The sequence below is a fragment of the Camelus dromedarius genome, chromosome 9 (assembly GCF_036321535.1).
Source record: "Camelus dromedarius isolate mCamDro1 chromosome 9, mCamDro1.pat, whole genome shotgun sequence".
Taxonomy (NCBI): Eukaryota; Metazoa; Chordata; class Mammalia; order Artiodactyla; family Camelidae; genus Camelus; species Camelus dromedarius.
The window spans coordinates 64,897,245-64,917,089 of NC_087444.1; the positions used below are offsets into that span (position 1 = coordinate 64,897,245).

The 19,845-nt window shown below is 50.7% G+C and overlaps 1 protein-coding gene across 11 annotated transcripts; it reads left to right on the forward strand.

Moving 5' to 3' along the window:
- The first annotated feature begins 3,919 nt into the window (after nt 1-3,919).
- CD22 (CD22 molecule) lies at nt 3,920-19,788 on the forward strand. Of its 11 annotated transcripts, none has more exons than XM_064489249.1 (15): nt 3,998-4,052; nt 4,182-4,449; nt 6,090-6,145; nt 6,447-6,777; nt 7,731-8,060; nt 9,216-9,479; nt 9,604-9,867; nt 10,932-11,183; nt 11,388-11,648; nt 11,731-11,994; nt 13,279-13,375; nt 13,531-13,606; nt 13,777-13,901; nt 19,175-19,245; nt 19,637-19,788. In XM_064489249.1, the coding sequence occupies exons 2-15, from the start codon at nt 4,419-4,421 to the stop codon at nt 19,786-19,788; spliced, it is 2,574 nt and encodes an 857-aa protein (XP_064345319.1). In that variant the 5' UTR covers nt 3,998-4,052; nt 4,182-4,418. The 11 variants fall into 11 exon arrangements, with proteins under 11 accessions (XP_064345313.1, XP_064345318.1, XP_064345321.1 ...); XM_064489247.1 differs by having other exon boundaries at nt 3,999-4,052; nt 6,085-6,145; nt 6,397-6,777; XM_064489243.1 differs by lacking the exon at nt 4,182-4,449 and having other exon boundaries at nt 3,920-4,052; nt 5,900-6,145.
- Nucleotides 19,789-19,845: the final 57 nt, after the last annotated feature.

Here is a 19,845-nt window from a genome sequence, read left to right on the forward strand (position 1 = left end):
TAAGGGAGTGTTCTAGCTTCATTGTTTTACATGCTGCTGTCCAGTTTTCCCAACACCATTTGCTGAAGAGACTATCTTTATTCCATTGTATAGTCTTGCCTCCTTTGTTGAAGATTAGTTGACCAAAAGTTTGTGGGTTCTTTTCTGGGCTCTCTATTCTGTTCCATTGGTCTATATGTCTGTTTTTGTACCAATACCATGCTGTCTTGATGACTGTAGCTCTATAGTATTGTCTGAAGTCTGGGAGAGTTATTCCTCCAGCCTCTTTCTTTCTCTTCAGTAACGCTTTGGCAATTCTAGGTCTTTGATGGTTCCATATAAACTTTATTATGATTTGTTCTAGTTCTGTGAAGTATGTCCTGGGTAATTTGATAGGGATTGCATTAAATCTGTAGATTGCCTTGGGCAGTGTGACCATTTTAACAATATTGATTCTTCCAATCCAAGAGCATGGGATATCTTTCCATTTTTTAAAGTTTTCTTTAATTTCCTTCATCAATGGTTTATAGTTTTCCATGTATAATTCTTTCACCTCCTTGGTTAGATTTATTCCCAGATATTTTATTACTTTGGGTGCTATTTTAAAGGGGATTGTTTCTTTACTTTCTTTTTCTGTTGATTCGTCATTAGTGTAAAGAAATGCAACTGATTTTTGAATCAGTTGAATTTGAAATGCAACTGAATTTTGAACCTGCTACCTTGCTGAAGTCTTCAATCAGCTCTAGTAGTTTTTGTGTGGACCTTTTAGGGTTTTATTCATTTTCTTCTTTGATTTTTTTCAGCCTTGTTTTGCAGTTTTCAATATAGACATCTTATATATATTTTGTTAGATTTATTACATATAGGCATTTCTTTTTTTTTTTAAGCCATTGTAAATGGAACTGTATTTTAAATTTCAGTTTCTACATATTCATTAGTAATATAGAGAAATGTGACTAATTTTTGTGTTGAGCTTATATTCTGCAGCCTTGCTGAATTGACTTACTAGTTTTAGAATTTTTTTTGTAGATTCCTTGGGATTTTCTACATAGACCATTATGAGGTGGGAGGGAAATAGCTCAGTGGTAGAGCCCATGCTTAGCACACATGAGGTCTTGGGTTCAATCCCCAGTATCTCCACTAAAAAAAAATGTGAATACATAAACCATTATGTTGTCCGTAAGTAGGAACAGTTTTATTTCTTCCTTTCAGATCTGTATGCTTTTTATTGCTTTTCCTTGCCTTATTATGCTGCCTAGAACTTCCAGTATTACACTGAATAGGAGTGATGAGAGTGGACATCCTTGCCTTGTTTCCAAGCTTAGGGGAGAAAACATTCAGTCTTTCAGTGTTACGTATGTTCGCTGTAGTTTTTGTAGGTTAGTTGTAAGTAATCAAGTTGAGAAATTTCCTCTCTATTCCTAGCTTTCAGAGAGGTCTTTTTTTTTTTTTTATTATGAAAGGGTGTTGAATTTTGTCAAATGCTTCTTCTGTGACAATTTATATGATCATGTGATTTTTCTTCTTTGTCCCATTAATATGAGATTCCGTTGATTGTATTTTGAATATTGAACCAGACTTGCATCCCTGGAATAATCCCCACTTGGTCACAGGTGTATAATTATTTTTATATATTGCTGAATTCTCTCTGCTAATATTATGTTAAAGACTTTTGCATCTATATTCATGAGGAAGATTGATCTGCAGTTTTCTTTTTTGTATTATCTTTGTCTTTTTGTTTTGTTTTGTTTTGGTTTCAGGGTAATCCTGGCTTCATTGAATGAGCTAGGAAGCATTCCTTCTACTGTTTCCTGAAAGAGATGATGTGGAATTGAAGCTAATTCTTCTTTAAATGTTGGGTAGAATTCTCCAGGAAAACCATATTGGCCTGAAGATTTCTTCTTCACATTTTATATTACCTTAGTAGACACAGGGCTATTTGAATGATCTAAGTCACATTGAGTGAGTTGTGGTAGTTTGTACTTTTTGAGGATTGATCCATTTAATCTAAGTGGTCAAACCTATGTGTCAAGAGTTGTTCATTGGGAGTTGGAGACTTGCAGATACTGACTGATATATATAGAGAATAAACAACAAGTTTATGCTGTACAGTGCGGGGAGCTATATTCGATGTCTTGTAGTAACTTATGGTGAAAAAGAATGTGAAAACAAATATATGTATGTTCATGTATGACTGAAGCATTGTGCTGTACACCAGAAATTGACACAACATTGTAAACTGATTATATTTCAATAAAAAATACAAAAAAAGAGTTATTTATAGTATTTCCTTATTGCCTTTTTTGATGTTAGCAGGATATGTAGTGAGATCCTCTGTTTTGCCCTTGCTATTAGCAATTTTTCTCCCTCTTTTTTAAATTTGTCAGTCTTGCGAGAGATCTGTCAATTTTATTGATCTTTTCAGTGAACTATTTTATTTCCTCTATTTTTCTGTTTTCACTTTCATTGATTTCTGCCTTTATTTATTATTTCCTTCCTTATGCTTTTTTTGCATTTGTTTTGCTCTTATTTTTCTAGTTTCCAGAGATGGAACCCTATATTAATGATTTGAGACTTACTTTTTTAATGTAAGCATTTAGTGCCATAAATTTCCCTCTTGTGCTTTGGCTGTGTCTCACAAAATTTGATAAGTTCTATTTTCATTTTCTTTCAGTTCAATGTATTTTTTAAATTTCCCATTACATTTCCTCTTTGACCCATGGATTATTTAGAAGCTTGCTATTTAGTCTTCAAGTGTTTGAAGATTTTTCAGGTATTGATTTCTAGTCTGATTGGGGTTAGAGAATAGATGATTTCAATTATTTCAATTTTTTTGAGGCTTGTTTTATGGCCCTAAATTTGGTTTATCTTGGTATATGTTCCATGTGTGCTTGAAAGGAATGTGTATCATGCTGTTTTGGGGTGGAGTGTTGTAAAAACATCCATTAGATACTGGTGGTTGATGGTGATGTTAAGCTTTTATACATCCTTGCTGATTTTCTAACTAATTGTTCTATCAGTTGTTGAGGGTGGGTGTTGAATTTTCCAGCCATAATTGTGGATCTGTCTATTTCTCCTTTCACTTCTGTTGAATTTTGCTTCAAACTTTTTGTAGCTCTGCTGTTTGGTACCTACACGTTTAGATTGCTGTGTCTTCTTGGTGGATTGACCCTTTCCTCATTATGTAATATCCCCTCTCTGGATTTGGTCATTTTCTTTGTTATGAAGTCTACTTTATTTGTTATTATTATAGTCCATCCTACTTTCTTTGTTTAATTGAGATATAATCAACATATAACAATATATTAGTTTCAGGTGTATAACAATAATGATTCGATATTTGTATATATTGCAAAACGATCACCACAATAAATCTAGTTAATGTCCATCACCACACATATTTATAATTCTTTTTCTTGTGATGGAAACTTTTACAGTCTACTCTCTAAGCAATTGTCAAATGTACCGTAGAGCATTATTAACTATTGTCACCAGGCTGTACATGACATCCCGAGGACTGATTTATTTTATAACCAGAAGTTTGCACCTTTTCCCCTCCTTCATCCCTTTTGCCCATTCCCATCCCCGCCCCCTGCCTGTGGCAGCCACCAATCTGTTTTCTGTATCTATGAGTTTGTTTTCCTTTTTTTTAAGATTCCACATCTAAGCGAGACCACATGGTGTTTGTCTTTCTCTGACTTATTTCACTTAGCGTAAGTGCCTCCAGTCCCATCCACGTTGTCACCAATGGCTAGATGTCCTTTTTATGGCTGAATAATATTCTTTTGTACACATTTTCTTTATCTACTCATTCATCAATGGGTCCTTAGGTCACTGCCGTGTCTTGGCTACTGTAACGAATGCTGTGCAGGGAACACTGGGGTGCAGATAGCTTTTCGAGTTAGTGTTATAGTTTTCTTCAGATAAATACCCAGAAGTGGAACTGTTGCCCCAGAGAGGCAGGGGGTGTGGCCAAGAAGAGTGAAAATCAGTCACTGGCGATGTTACTGTGCTTCCCCTTTCACTCTTAGATGCCGCCAGGGTCCCTGAAGAGCGAAGACACGAGGAAACAGGTAAAAACTATTTTGTTCTTTTGCTTTCAACAAACACGTATGGAGCAGCTGCTGTGTGCCGCACACAATTCCCGGGGCTGGGGGCACTGTGGGGACTCCCCTGCCTTTCCCTTGCCTGTGTTACAACAGGTGGGTGACCTCTGTCTCTGAGCACCTCCCTTGCCAGGCCTGGCACGTCTTCTAGAGTAGGATGGGTCACCGGATGCCCAGGAGGGAAGACTGGACTCCAGGAGGCCAGCTCTGAGGTCCTGCAAGGATCACAGGTCTGGACAGCATGACCTCGTCCTGAGCCTTTGCACCCAGTGCTGACTCCATGCCCTACCCTGCTCAGCAGCTTTCCAATTCCAGGCCCTGGGCCCACTCCTCATGCTCCAGAGACTGCCTGGAGCTCCCTGGGGTAAGCAGGCAGCCCTGCTCTGAGAAGCGCCCGTCTCCCCCTAGTCCCGGTGGCGTACTCCAGCGGGTCCCCGCGGAGGGTGTGACTGGGGGCTGCTGCCAGAGGGGGCGCCACGGGGAAAGGAATCTGGCCCTTGCCAGAGCCCTTGTGGAAACCCAAAGGGCATCCGTCAGAACACAGACCCTGCCACCTTAGCAAGTTTTTCATGGAAATTGTAAAACTGTTCCCACAGCTAAAGAAGTCCGGGCTACGCGCTGTACACTAGCATCCATGTTGGGAGACATACCATGCACACAGCTAGTTAAAGGGTTGGAAAAGACCTGCACTGAAGAATCTCATTTCACTTTTTCTAACCCAGCTTCTCTCAGATGGCTGTGACCTGGAAGACTTTTTTGGGTGTAACACTATTAGCACCTGCAGAGCTGTATGAGTTCTGTCTGGAGAGTCCTGAGGGGTTCAGACCACATTCCCCTCCCAGCCCTGAGTGGTATCCGGGCCAGACCAGCGTGGCTGCTACGCCTAGGGGCAGATCCCCTTCCTACTTTCAGCAGGCAGCCTGGCTTTCCTCAGCAGCCCTTAGCATCAGCCACGCAGTCTGCGGAGATAAACAGGCTGAGGGGCTGGGGGCAGGGGCGCCGACGTGTGGGAAATGCTGGCCAGGCAGGTGGGAGAGAGACAGGTCTGTGCTGAGACCGGAGACACACTCTGCTGGCACGTCCTGCTGGCTTCCCCAGGGACGGGCCTGAAGGGCACAGCCATGCAAATTGGGACTTAAATTAACTCTATGTAAATAGAATTCTATGTAAAAGTCTAATGGAGTAGCAGTCAAGCTCACCGCACCCACCCACACAGAGATGGGCAGTGGTTGCACACTGGTGGCCCTTGGACCACCTCTAGCCCACAGATAGGTTTTGTTTGCCCAGCCCTGTGTTTGTTTTATTCAAAGCAGGACATTTCACGTGAAACTTTGGCTTCTTATTTCTTTTAAAACAGTAGAAGATCAGGCAGTGCTGAGCCGACGTTCCCACTTGGCAACAATTGGAACTGAGATAGTCATGACCTTGTCCCCACCTGGTTGGTTTATGTTTCCTCCCCAGCCCTTGGGGGCATTTGAGTGGGATCCTCGGACCACATTCTCTTATGTCCTTTCAGACCCATCTAAATGCTCTCCTGGCATCATACTTATTTATTGGTTTTAGAGTTGTTTTTTCCCCTGGTCTTTAAAATCAAGGTTTGATCATATCCCTCCCCTATGTGAAGCCCTTCGCTAGTTGCCCCAAGGTAAGTTCCAAGTGACCCAGGATCTGGCATTCGAGGTGCTCAGTGGTCTGGTGCCACTCAATGCTTGAGAGTGGGGCAGCAAGTTTATACAATTCTGGATGGATGGATGGATGGATGGATGGAAGGAAAGAGTGCTGGGAGAGAGAGGCTAGCCCTGCATGGTTCTCAGGCTGATGAGAGAGGCACGGCGTACCCAGAAAAACCTCGTGAGCTTCCAGAATTCCGTATCCCACCATGCAACCAGACATGGTCCTCCCGGGATCAGGGAAGAGGGGTCGGAGCTCAGTGGGTAAGCGAGAAAAACAGTCTGCAAGATATAAGCGACCAGATGGCTCAAAGACAAACTCTTCCCAGCCCAGGCTCCTGCCTAGACACAGCATCATGCATCTCCTTGGCCCCTCGCTCCTGCTTCTCGGTAAGGACAGAGCCGAGGCTGGTACTTGGGTTCTGGGATGACTGTGGGAGATGGAGGAGGGGGAAAGATCGGGGGCGGAGAAGAGTCAGTGTGGGGCAGAGTAGGGACAGGGAGTGTATACCTGTGTATAGATACTTCTCTCTTTGTGTATCTCCCTCTCCCTCACTCTCTCTTCAGAGAAAATTGTTTACTCCTTTGAAAGCTCTCAGTGTCCTTTAGTAATGCTTTCTCTTCACTCTGGTGGGTTCCAGAGTACTTGGCTCTCTCTGATTCAGCTTTATGGACATTTTATCATCCCAAGACCATCTACGCCTGGGACGGGGCCTGTGCCTGGATTCCCTGCAACTACAGGATCCCAGGGAAAGAAAACATCTTAAACCACCTGACCCTGTACCACAATCCTTATTACAACACCACCACCAAGGACTTTGAGGGGGCCATCCTCTATAGCAACCAGAAAGCCGAGGAGTTTCCTCCTTATCAGGAAAGGGTACAATTCCTGGGAAACGAGAAAGGCAACTGCACCCTCTACATCAACCCTGTGAAAGTCAGCGACAGTGGCCAACTGGGGCTGAGGATGATGACGGTGGGGCCTGAGAAGTGGATGGAGTCCATAGGCCTCAATGTCTCTGGTAAGGCCCCCGGGGCGGGTTCCTCTGTCTTGGGCAACCAGGGAGGTGGGAAAACACCTGACTCCTGGAGCAGATCACAAACCGGGTTGCCTGTGGAGGCCAGATGGGGGTGCCAGCGAGCGATGGGGGCAGCACAAGACAGTGGGACTAGGGCAAGCTGGAGCCTGAGCACTTGTCCCCCTCAAGCATCCCACCTGCCACTTGGCTCCTGCCCATTCTAGAACCTGGGCCCCAGGGTTGCCTATTTTTCCCAGAGAAGATGGAAACCTGAATTTTCAAGTGAAATCTCCCAATGTGTTCATGGCGAGCTGATTAATTCTAACTAGCCCTTTGTAGCGCCATGACACACGGATGGGGGTTAACCACACACAAGTCTGGGGCCTTCACCCCGGGGAGTGTGTTCACTCCATTTCCGCAGCCCGTTTATTCAGTGGGTGGGTCTAAGCAGCACTATGTTTGGGGTGAGAGATGGAGCTTCAGATGCTGCAATCGGAGGGCGGCCCAGTCCTGGGCAGAGTGAGGCCTGGCTGCACACAGGCCTCTCCCACTAAAGGAACCCCCAACAGGAGTGCTGTGTGGGACGTCTCCAGTATTGAAGCCTTTGGATGAATGCAGGTTTGTCACCCAAGCTAAGAAAAAAAAATGCATGTTGAACGAAAGTGGTGAAATCCACCGAGAAGAGTGGGGTGATGGAAACGTTTGAAAACAAACGTCAGGGAGTGTGGACGAAGCAGAAGACATAAAACACAGTTCCTAGGGAGGATCAGCCCAAGACCTTTCAGAGGGGGTTCCGGCCGAGCAGAGAAAGGCAGGCCCGGAGAGAGATGCGCTGGACTGGCCAGGGATTCCTGACGGGTTATTTGGAGCAGGGCATCTAAAGGCAGGCGTGAGAAGCTAGCGCACGCCAGCCCTCAGTCTCCCAGGCCTCCAGCATGGTCCCTGCTCCTTTGCAGAGAAGGCTCCTCCACCCCACATTCAGCTCCCTCCGGAAATCCAGGAGCTCCAGGAAGTCACCGTAACCTGCTCGCTGAATTTCGCCTGCTTTGGGTACCAGATCCATTTGCAGTGGTCCCTGGAGGAGCCTGCTGTCAACGCGACCACCCTGGCCCCCAAGACCCCCCCGACCACCCACATCACCCTGACCACCAAGACCATCTCCAGCCAGAGCAACCTCATGTTCCAGCCGCAGTGGACTCACCATGGCAAGAATCTGACCTGCCAGCTCTGGGACCCCACGAAACAGCACATACTCTCTGAGAAAACGGTGCAGCTGGATGTGAAGCGTGAGTCTCCCCAGTGCTCCCATGGGAGGGACGAGGGTCATGTCATCTCTCCGCCCTCCTTGGTGGGCACAGAGGGTAACAGGGGCCCATACAGAAGGAAGGAAGTGCAATGGGTCTGTGGGCACCCGCAGCTGGGAGTGGTCCAGGCAGAGCTGTGGTCCAGGCAGAGCTGTGGTCCAGGCAGAGCTGTGGTCCGCACTGGTGTTTCAGGCAACAGATTCCTATTAGCATCTGCTTTAGTCCAACGGAAGAAAATAATTTAGTCTATCCTCAAACCATGACATGATTGGGGGATCACCTGCTTAAGGTTTTTTGGTTCCCCTGGGAGGCACGTGAGGAATTTTTGTCACATCCTTGTTTGTGCCTCATTCATTCATTCAGTAAATATTTACCGTGAACCTACTAGATGCCTTATCATAGAGCAGTGAGCAAAGTTCTCACCCACGTGGAGCCAGCACTGCAGTGGGGGAGACGAACAGTAAATAGATTAACGAAGAAAGAGAGAACACCATTGTAGGCGGTGCTAAGGGTATGAAGATAAAATAGAGCAGGGCTAGGACAGAGGGAGTGAGGGACGCAGGCTTCTCTGAGGAAGGTGAACTTGAGCTGAGACTTGAGTGAAGAGAGGGACTGACCAGGCAAATGCTTGAGAGAATGTTCCATGGGGAGGCGAGAGCCAGTATGAGGCCTTGAGGGAGGAACCTGGAGTGTCTGCCTCAGTGCAAGGGGCCAGAGAGCCTCGGCACTGCGCCCAGGGGGCCGAGTGGTAGGAGAGAAAGGCCGAGAGGGACGGGGACACTGGATCTCATGGGCTGCACTGAAGGTTTGGGGTTTAACTCTAAGTGTGGAATCCACTGATCGGGTTTCAAGCCGGGGAGTGGCGAGGTCTGTTGGACTGCCCTGGCCGCTGGTGGAGACCAGATCTTCGGGGACCGGGGTGGGGGGAGCAGAGAGACGAGGGAGGCGGCTGTGACAGTTGCCTGGCACTTGGACAGGCCCACGCTTGTTGACAAGGGTGACAGTGAGGAGCTGCACACCTTCGCCCGCTCTGTACGGGTCCCTGCTTTATCAGAATAAAAACCCTGCAACTTCTCACCGCTTTATACCCTCTGGGAATTCCCTGTCCCCACCTCCACTGTCCCTCTGCTCCTCCAGACTTGCCCAAGTTGAAGATCCAGGTCCTTCCCCAAGAAGCCACAGTAATGGAGGGAGCATCCGTGACCATGGAGTGCCAGGTCATCAGCAGCAACCCACAGTACTGGCGGATATCCTGGCTCAAGAATGGGAACCTGCTGCCGGGGACAAAGAACGTGCTATCGCTGCCCGAAGTGACCAGGGACATGAGTGGGAAGTACCAGTGTGAGGCCCTCAATGTCCTAGGCACAGGAAAGTCGGAAGGAGTGGACCTCCAAGTGCTCCGTGAGCCCCTGGGTGCTGGGGGGAGGGGCGGGCAGGGAGCTGGCAGGGGCGCAACCAAGGCCCCTGGGACGGGAGTGATGGAGGCCTCTGCTCACCTCCCCGCTGCCTCTGCCTCTTCTTCCAGATGCTCCGGAACCTTCCAGGGTTCAGCTCTCACCCTCGACAGTTCAGGAAGGAAATCAAGTGAAGCTGACTTGTGTCTCACGGGCCAATCCTCCTCCAACAAATTACACCTGGTATTATAATGGGATAGAAATGCCTGGAAGGACAAACCAGAACTTCCAGATCCCAGAGGCCCTCCTCAGGCATGCTGGGAGGTACTCCTGCTTGGCGGAAAACAGTCTTGGTCTTGGACAAGTTGGTCAGGAAGCTGAGCTGGACGTCCAATGTGAGTGGGTGCAGATTCTGGGTTCTGGAGGGAGAAGATGGAGGTAGGAGCAGGAGGAAGGCCGGGGAGTCCTAGAGTGGACAGCAAGCAGAGGCCAGGGTCTCCAGACAGATAAGCTTCTCGGAGCGAGTGTTCTGCTGTTGTTCTCAGTTGTGTCCTTAGCTTAGCAGTACAGGGCCTGGCTCGTGGGAGGTGCCCAGAAGCTGTTTGTTGAATGAATGAACTGCAAGATGCCAGGGTCCCATGAGGGACACCAAGACATGGCGTCACTAGGCAGTGGCTGAGCCCCTGAAGGGGTCCTGAAGTTTTCAAGGAGAACCAGGGCAAAATGCCTCATTACCTCTCCGTAGTCAGACTCTGTCTAACACGATGAGTCTGATCACTGAGGCGAGCGAGCCCAGGACAAAGAGAATCCATAGGTTTGATCCTTGCACCCTGGGATGTCATAGTCCGGGCCGCACACACTGATAAGGATGCCCAAATCCTGAATATCTAGACACCGGACATGGGGATACAGCAGCAGCAGCAAGGTGCACTGAGTGTTTAGCACACGTCATGTTGTTCTAACGGCATCGTGTCACTTCATCCTCACAGCGATTCCACAAGGTTAGGTACTCGGAGGACCCCATTTAACAGATGAGTAAACTGAGGCCTGCAGCCCCAGGTCACAGAGCTCTAAGTGGCAGGATCCGGCAGTCTGGCTCCAGAGCCATGCTTTTCTTTCCTTCTTTTAAATTACTGCCCTCGCTGTAGCAACCTGGCTCCATGCCCTAGACCCACGCAGAGACCTACAAACAGCAGCCCCTGCTGTGCACAGTGCCACGCGTACCCTGCCCAGAGCCGGGCTCTTAACCCCTGCACCATCCTGCCTCAAGCCACAACCAGGCCAAATGGCCAGGGCAGGGTTTCTGTCTTCAGATGCAAGGGGGAAGCACAAGTCTTCCCTTAGTTAATTAAGGAACAGTGTGAATGCAGGGGCTGGGGAGGGGGCAGAGGAAGCAGGAAGGAAAAGGTATTATGGACAGCTGACTTTTCTTCACCCGTCTCTCTGGTTTTTCTCCCAGATCCCCCCAAGGAGGTAACCACGGTAATTCAAAACCCCGTGCCGATTCGAGAAGGAGACAGTGTGACCCTGCTCTGTACCTACAATTCCAGTAACCCCAGAGTTACCCGCTATGAATGGGACACCGTAGGCTCCCGAGTATTACCTGCGGGGCTGACCATTCAAAATGTTGCCTGGGACACAGGGCCAGTCAAATGCGCAGCTTGTAACCAGTGGTGTTTTTGGTCTCCCCCCGTCAACCTGGATGTCCAGTGTGAGTGTCCTGGGCAGGGGGAGCTGGGAGGGGACCCAATCGGGGTATGGGGCTCTGAGGGTGAAGAGATTGAAGCCTGGACCAGAGTCTGCACAGAGAACCGAGGGATGAAAGTCAGGCCTCAGGGCCAAGGGGAGAGGAAGTCTTGGGGACAGGAAGAGGGAAAGGAACCCAAGAGGTCAGCCTGAGGTCCTTGCTCTCCAGATGCCCCCAAAGATGTCAGAGTCCTGATCAGCCCTCGTACTGAGATTTACTCTGGGCACCGGGTCCTCCTCCAATGTGACTTCTCCAGTAGCCGCCCCGCGGACATCCACTTCTTCTGGAAGAAAAATGGAGTCTTTCTGGAGGAAGGAAAGGACCTGAGCTTTGACTCCATCTCTCCAGAAGATGCTGGAAGTTACAACTGCTTGGTCAACAACTCCATTGGACAGACTGAGTCTAAGGCCTGGGCCGTCCAAGTGCTGTGTGAGTGGCTGGAGCTGGAGGCCTGGAGCAGAGATGGGCAGGTGATGGGCTGCTGGGATCCTGACTTTGCTTCTCCTTCCAGATGCACCCAGGAGGCTGCATGTGTCTGTGAGCCCGAAAGACGGAGTGATCGAGGGTGGGGAGGCAGTCCTGACGTGTGAGAGCGATGCCAACCCTCCCATCTCCCATTACGCCTGGTTTGACTGGAATAACCAAGACCTCCATCATTACAATCAGATGCTGAGATTGAATCCTGTGAAGGTCCAGCAGTCAGGCGCCTACTGGTGCCAGGGGACCAACAGGCTGGGCAGGAGCCAGTCGCCCCCCAGCACCCTCACTGTCTATTGTAAGGCCCCTATCTATCCTCTTCAATGGTGCTGGCCACTCCTGCGGCTTGCTCCCAAGGCTGTGCATTCCAGACCACCTCCCCATCCTTCCCTGCCCCTCCTTCCCCTGTCCTGCTGGGCGGCCCAGCCCCAGTGCTCAAAGGCACACCCCCAGCTCCATACACAGCTCCCCCGCCTTCTCTCCTTCTCGCTCAGTCTCTCCTGACTCTCGGGTCAAGCTGCCTGTACCTTCCAGACATCCTGAGCTGCTACTGGCTCCCAACCCCCACTGCCTCTCGGTCTCACCTTGATGGGCCACTTGTTTGTATCATTTGAGATGCTTAGTGTTTTGTTTTTAAAGACAATACAAGTACATGATAAAAAAATTAAAACAGCATGAAAGTGTAAACAGTGGAAGGGAAGACACCTCTCCCTCGTTGCTCCTTGAGAACTCTACCCCCTCCCTCGAGGCTTTCCCTGTTGGCAGCGGGGTGCGGCCTCTCACAGAGATAGTCCGCACATGCGCAGTAGGCCTATATAGATCTGTGTCCAGGCGCAGACGGTGGGAGAGCTCACACTTGGCCTTGAACTTTCCTTTCTTCCATGTGATAACCCCACGTGGAGACTGTTCTGTATCTTCACATTATATGGGGTGTCTGAAGAGTCTGGAAACTAAGGGCAAGTATTTATTTTCTGTACTTTTTTCAGATTAATGATTGGCACCTTGGCTTTAAATGTCGAAGGTCATCACCTGCAAACTGGACACTCAAGGGAGCCAGCCTGAGTGTGTTATTTGAAAAAGTAACATATTGTATGAAAACACATTCCCTGGGCCTCCACCCTGGAGACCCGCCTCTTTTCCTAAGGGTGTGCTGCGGCCTCATGCACGGATGGTGCGTGGTTCTCTAGCCAGTGCCCTCCTCAAGGCTGTGTGCAGGCTATTGCTCTGGGCACACCTGCAAGGAGAGTTGCAGGATAGGTTCTTACATGCACTTGCTGGGTCAGAGGACAAACAATTGTAGGTATGGCTGAACGGTCCTCTGAAGAGGCGGTGCCCATTATGAGGGTGACGTGCTCTGTGTGTGACCTAGTCTGCCACAAAGCAGGAGCTCCTCATGAAAAAGAGCTGCCCTTCCCTCCTGGTGAGGTGTCCAGAGGACAGGGCTGGCCTCTCTCTCTCGCTCTGCATCACGTCCCCCGTGCATGGCGGAGGAGTCACACAGGCCAGGAGCACAGCGGGGCAGAGCTGGCCAGTACTCGACTGAGGCAGTGGCATCAACTGATGTACCCCTTTTCTCCATCAGACAGCGCAGCGACCATCAGCAGGCGAGCAGCCCTGGGAGTGGGGTTCTGCCTGGCCGTCTTCCTCCTGGCAATCTGGGGAGTCAAGCTTCAGCGGAGGTGAGCTCTTCCCACGCCCACCTCCTTCGCTCTCCCTCCGCCCCTTCCAGGGAGTGACCCCAGCTACTCCATCCTGTAGATGGCCCCAGCATGCCCATCCACCGGGTCCTCTTCCCCGTCTCTTCATCCTCACTGAGCAGATTTTTACTTCTCAGCTGGAAGCGGATTCAGAGCCAGCAGAGGCTTCAGGAAAATTCCAGTGGACAGAGCTTCTTTGTGAGGAATATAAAGGTAGGATGGGAGAAAAATGAAATGGAGGGCAGACCCTGAAGTCAAGAAAGAAATAGTGGAGAGGGGTGATGAAGGGTACTTTGGGGGTGGTGCCTGGGGTATCAGAGACCAGAGAAGGGAGCTAGGGTCGGGGGTGAGTGGTAAGAGCTGAAACCTTGTCTCTCTCCCAGGCTAGAAGGACCCCCCAAGCCGAAGGTCCCCACTCCCTGGGGTGCTACAACCCGGTGATGGAAGATGCAGTCTCCTATGCTGCTTTGCGCTTTCCCCGTGGCGAGACTGACTCACCAAGACTTGGGTACTGAGGGTACCGGGAGGTGACACCTGCACCCAGGAGGGCTGCGGGAGGAAGGCCGAGGGTTGCCTGCCCCCTCGGGGCCAGGCCTGTGACTCATCTCCTCAGTCCAGCTCCGTAGCACCACCCTGGGTGATGGTCTAGGGAACTACATGCATGCTCCATCACCAAGGTTGAGATTTTGTGATACACACATTACATACATGCATTCACTCATTTGACATATTAGCTCCTACTGTGAGCACTGGGCATAATACTTAAGGGGCTGAGAGGCTGGGGGTGCTCTTAGGGTTTAGGGAAGTTGGAAGAAGGAGCAGAGTTCATGCAAAAGGTTTCATTGTGGTCATCCATCTGCCTTCCCTCTCAGAGATGCAGGGACCTCAGAGATGCAGGGACTTTCCCCAAACAGGGACGACACAGTCACTTACTCCGTGGTGCAGAAGAGTCAGCTGGTAAGAGGGCGGGGCTATGGAAGGTGGTGGGTGGGGGACCTGGCCTTGGCTGTGAGTCCCAGACAGGAAGGACTTGGCTGGACTCAGTGGTGGCACAGGCTGGGCAGTGGGGAGGGCTGCTCAGGCCCAGGTGTGGGCAGAGCCAGGGCAGGACCCTCCCAGTCTGAGATGCTGGCTGCAGCCAGTTTCTGGACAAGAGGACTCCTGCTTGGGGCTCTTGGAGATAATGGGCAAGGAAAGCAGACTGTGGGAGGCTGGTGACCGTGAGGCCAACCTTCCCACAATGTGGCTTTCTCAGGGCGACTATGAGAACGTGACTCCAAGTGTCCTGGAAGATGAGGGGATACATTATTCGGAGCTGGTTCATTTTGGGGCTGGGGAGCGGCCTCTGGCCCAGGAAGGAGTGGAATACGTCATTCTCAAGCACTGAAAGGCCAAACTGGCGGAGGTGGAGTTGCCCATGGGCTCAGAGGCCAGGGTGGTCCTGGGGCTTTCTCAGCCCCTGCTGCTCAGCCGCAGTTACACACCCTCCCTCTATACATACATACGCACGCATGCACGCACGCACGTGGTTACTGCAACGCCAGTTGGTGCAGAGAACTTTGTGCATGGTCCAGAGACAGTCCTCCTTCTCAGCACTGATAGCCCTGACCCTCCAAAGAGTCTGTCTCTGGCCCTTTCCCACTTGCCTTCCCACCCAGAAATTCTTCTAAATACCTACCCTGAGTTGTACAAACCCCCCTACCCCACCCCAGCCATCTACCACCACCTACCCCCTCCCAAACCCCATCCCCAGGTGGCCATGTCCCTGCTTAGATCAGCTGGTCATTACTTTTCTTTCTTTCTCTCCCTATGCCTTTGACAGCCCACCCCTGCTCTGATAGCCCCACTCACTAATCTTAAGCCTAATTTTTGCCTTGGGGGCAAAGCCCAGGGGAAGAGTGACAGAAGTGAGGTAGAAAGAGGCACTGCCCTGGGCTGGTTTCTCCTCTGTGCAAGTGAGGCATTCCACGGAGAGGACTATGCTGCTGCAGCCCCTACCCTCAGGGGTCTCGTGGTCTAAGACATCCACTGATGTGGACACACGCGTAACAGACACAGAGCTGCACAATAAAAATGGCTCAGGTACCACATCAAAGAGCCAGTGAACAACTTCCAGTCTGCAGAGTCTGAGTGGGGACAGGGCGAAGGGGGAGGCATCACGTGGTTTGGGGAGAGGGGAAAGGTGATTTCACGATCCAATCAGCAGATCAGAGAGTTCATTGTCTTGTTGTAAAGAGGGCGTTGGCTCCACAGGCAAGCACATTCTTCTACTTAACCAGCCAGTGATCTTGGGCAAAGTTCGCCAGCTTCTCTGAGCCTCATTTTCATCTATTGTAAAGCAGTGGTTCAAGATAGGAAGTGAGATATAATCTTATATCATATTATATATAAGAAGGCTAACACAATAGCCAAAAGTCCCTAAATACCAAATTCCCATCTGATTTGCATCTCTTGAAGACTGTGAAAAGGGGAAGCCAATTCACTACTCACAGCTATTCTTAAAAGTGACCCAGCTAAGTTCTTTCACAACCCACAGTTGCCTGACTTCTCGATGGCCAGCTGCAGTGAGAAACCTCACGGCTTTTCTGTCTTCCCCCGTCACCCTCACTGGTTCTCTGTTGTGTGCACTAACTCCCACTTGCCAGGGAGGTCCTTTGGGCTTCCCTTCCGCTTCTCGGTCTGTTCTCTCTCCACCCAGCCTCCTGCTTCTGCCAAGGCCCATCCTTCGAGGTGGGAGCTCGTGGTAAATCAATCAGCAAGATGGCCGTAAAACTCCTGACCTGTGGTGGGTGCTCCAAAGGTGCGCCTTCCTTTCCCATCTGCCCCACACCAGATGCTCTCGGAGAGGAGACGTTCAGGTCGTCCTTGTGATGCAGGAAAACAGATGTGGGGCATGAGGAAGGCCGAGGCCCAGGTCTTGGTTGAGCCTCTGGGACGTGCCCCGCCAAGTGTGGGTCCTTGGCTTCACAAAGGAAAGAATTCAAGCACGAGCCACCGTTGAGTAAAGGTAGATTTATTTAGAGAGAAACACACTGCATAGAGTATAAGGCAAGAGAAAGGCAAGGAAAGAGGTGTGGGAATTGGGTGCTCAGGTTTAGGTAAAAGTAGGTTCACACTCCATAGACAGAGTGCGGGCTGTCTCCAAAGGGGAGAGAGAGCGCCAAGGGCCACTAGGCGTGGTGGTGTCACTTTTTATGGTCTCAGCAGCTTCACACGTCTACAGGTGGGATCAATCCAATTGCCCTGGGGAAGGGGCTGGGATTCCCAGGCATTGGGCCACCGCCCATCCTTTGGCCTTTTGCGTTAGCCTTGGGGCTGCAATGGTGCCTGAGGGTATGTTATTTGATCGCGCTGTTAAAATGAACATATAATGAAGCTCAAGGTCTACTAGAAGTTAAACCTATTAATCCTCAAGGCCAACTAGGAGGTGAATCTTCCACCATTTTGGTGTTAAATTGCTGTCATTCCTTGATTGGCTGTGCCCTGCCCCCTTCCCTCCTGTCTCACTCGGTATACCGTGGCAGAGTGGAGCACTGATTTCCCCACCCACCCACTTTGTCCCTAGTTTAATTTCTCGTGAGCACCATTTGCATTTCTGGAGAAAGGGAAGGCATTGAGAACTGCTGAAATGAGATAGGGAGGGTTTGGGGGCCAGTATTATTCAACCCTTTACCCAGCAAACATCTACTAAACACTTACACTTCATCCAGCACAGAGCCAGTCGTTGGGGGTTCAGAGACGTTCACAGAGACGTGACCTGGTCTTAATCTTGGGGATCTCTAGTCTAGGGTGCCCAAAGTGTTTTAGGAGCTGGGGGCCAGTATTATTCAACCCTTTACCCAGCAAACATCTACTAAACACTTACACTTCATCCAGCACAGAGCCAGTCGTTGGGGGTTCAGAGACGTTCACAGAGACGTGACCTGGTCTTAATCTTGGGGATCTCTAGTCTAGGGTGCCCAAAGTGTTTTAGGAGCTGAAGGCAGCCGCCATCCTGATGAGGCGTGGCACAGGCTCCCTGGCACCCAGCCGTGTCTTCCCATCCTGTCCCCAAGCCCGGCTGCTGATATAAACCTACTTCATGACCAATTGACCGAGAGATCTGCCTGTCGACAGGCCCTGCCGAGGCGTGCACAGCAGGTGGCTGGGCAGCGCTGAGGACAGGGACTCCAGGATACAGGTGGCCCCCGACCCAGCCCCAGATCTCACTGTCCTTCCAGGGCCCAGGCAATTGACCATTCATCCAACTCACTGAGTCCCTACTATGTATGCAGCAAGCAGTGGACACAGCAGACAAGTCTCTGGCTTCACTGGCCAACGTTCTAGCAGAGGAGCTAGCAAAGCTGATGTCACAGAGGCGTGGCTGCTTGGGATAAACACAACATGAGATGAAAACAGAGGGACTGGACGAGGGGAGCCATTTGGGATGCTGGGGTCAAGGAAGACCCTCTGAGCAGGTGATACTGGGCAGACACCTGAATTGCCAGGTGAGAGGGCCAAGGCAAGAAGAGCTCGAAGACGTGCGGTCTCCCTCCCTGTGCACCTGGCCTCGCTCTTCTCCCAAAGGCTTGTCACAAGAGGCGAAATGGCACTCCTGCTGATTTTTCCCTGGGCTGTCAGCTCCTCAGTGCTCCCCAAAGACAGAATACTACACAACAGGTGTCCCATTCTTCTGCACTGCAAGGGATGTGCTGGACGACAGATACAGGACTTAGGAGGGAGGTGACCGAGAGTCAATTTAGTCGCTGAAGGAAATTAGATCATTTCTTTGAAGGGAGTTGTAGATAAGCTGAGAATCTCCTGCTGCCTGCACTTGAAGCCGGAGTGAGAAACACTTCCAGAAAAACCACTCAGACAGGCTTATTCTGGGTGACTTGGAATTTGGGGAGGAGGGGGCACAGCGACCTGGTGACTGACATACACCCAAGAAAACTGTATTGTCAGTCAGAGGCAGGGAAGAGACAGAGGGAGAGAGGCAGAGAGACAGAATTACAGAGATGGCCTGTAATCTCTAAATCTCACTTAGGAGGTCTTCCTAGAAGGGCCAGGTGACCCCCAGGGAGGTAACCCACTGAACTTTCCAGGCTGAGAGGAAAGTTAGGCAGTCAGCTGGAGGCATGAGCCATCTGTGTCTTAGTGAGCGTCAGCCAGCGTCCCTACAGGTGCCCCAGAGAGGCATCCCCTTTGACCTTCGTGCAGCCCAGAGTGGCGACCACAGCCCAGGCACCTCAGCACCACCAAGCAAGACTGTACTTGTTTCCCATCTCTCCTCCTCCCTGCTCCCACCCGCACCGCGAGGGTCAGAAACCACTGTCATCAAACCAGAGGGGAAAGGAGAGGGAGATGGAGGAGCCCAAGGCCTTCGCAGGTCGGGGGAGAGCGGAAGCTCCAACTGGGAACGCAGATCTCATTGTCCCACATGCTAACTGCCACGAGGAGATGGATGGGTGAGTGAAGGGAATGGAGTGAGCCCAGGGCCAGCTCACGAGCTCAGGAGAAAAGACTTAGCCCCCAGAGCAGGTTTGCACAGGCGGTTGGGGTGGGGGTGCTCTGGCAGTTTGTACCCCACCAACCCTGCTCTTTAAAAGTGCTATGTTCCTCACTTGGCCAGAAAAACCCGACATTGCTAACCTCTCCCCTTCCTGTGTTCGCATCACCTTGGACCCTCACCTCCTTCAGTCTGGCCTCAGTTCCAGCCTGAGATGCCCCATTAGCTGCTCATCCAGGCTGCGAGGGCCTCAGGCTAATGGCCCTGCCACCCCGCCCTCCTCTCTTTTCCAGTTCACTGCCTATCCTGGCCACCCTCCCTCGGGGGACTCCTGAGCCTCAGAGACATCTGGCAGCGCCAAGAGGTGAGTCCCTCTTTCTGTGGCTTCTCTCCCCACAGCAGTTATTCCGCAGACCCCCAGATATCCCCACTTGGGGATTCCCCCAAAGTCTGCTGGTGTTATTCCCCATGACACTGATGGCTTATCCCTGGACCCTCCCCTGGCGCCCTCTGCTCCGGCCCTTTGCCACAACCTCTACCATAGCCAAACCCAACTTCTCCCTGCCTCAGCTTGGAGTTGCCATCACCCTGACCTGCCTACTTGCAGTGGGGGGTCGGGGGGTGGGGGGGCAGCTCATCTTTCCAGGGATTTGAGGGAAGGGTGTGAACACGGGAGTCTAACTTCCACTCCTAAGAAAAACATACTGTCAGGCTCAACTCTGTCCTGAAATTCTCTCTACCCCTTGTCTCCCCAGAGTCTCAGAAATCAAGAGGACGTCCCTCTTATGGGACCTGCATGCTGTGTTCCATCTCCTCCTGGTACACTGAGGTCGCTCTCTCCATTTTAAGGGAGGGGATGTGGTGGAAGGAAAGCAGAAGTCTGAGAGCTAGAGGTCCTTGCTTCTAAACCAGCTCCACGGCTAACAGGCTGCTCCCTCCCTCTATGGACGCCTGTCCGCTCAGG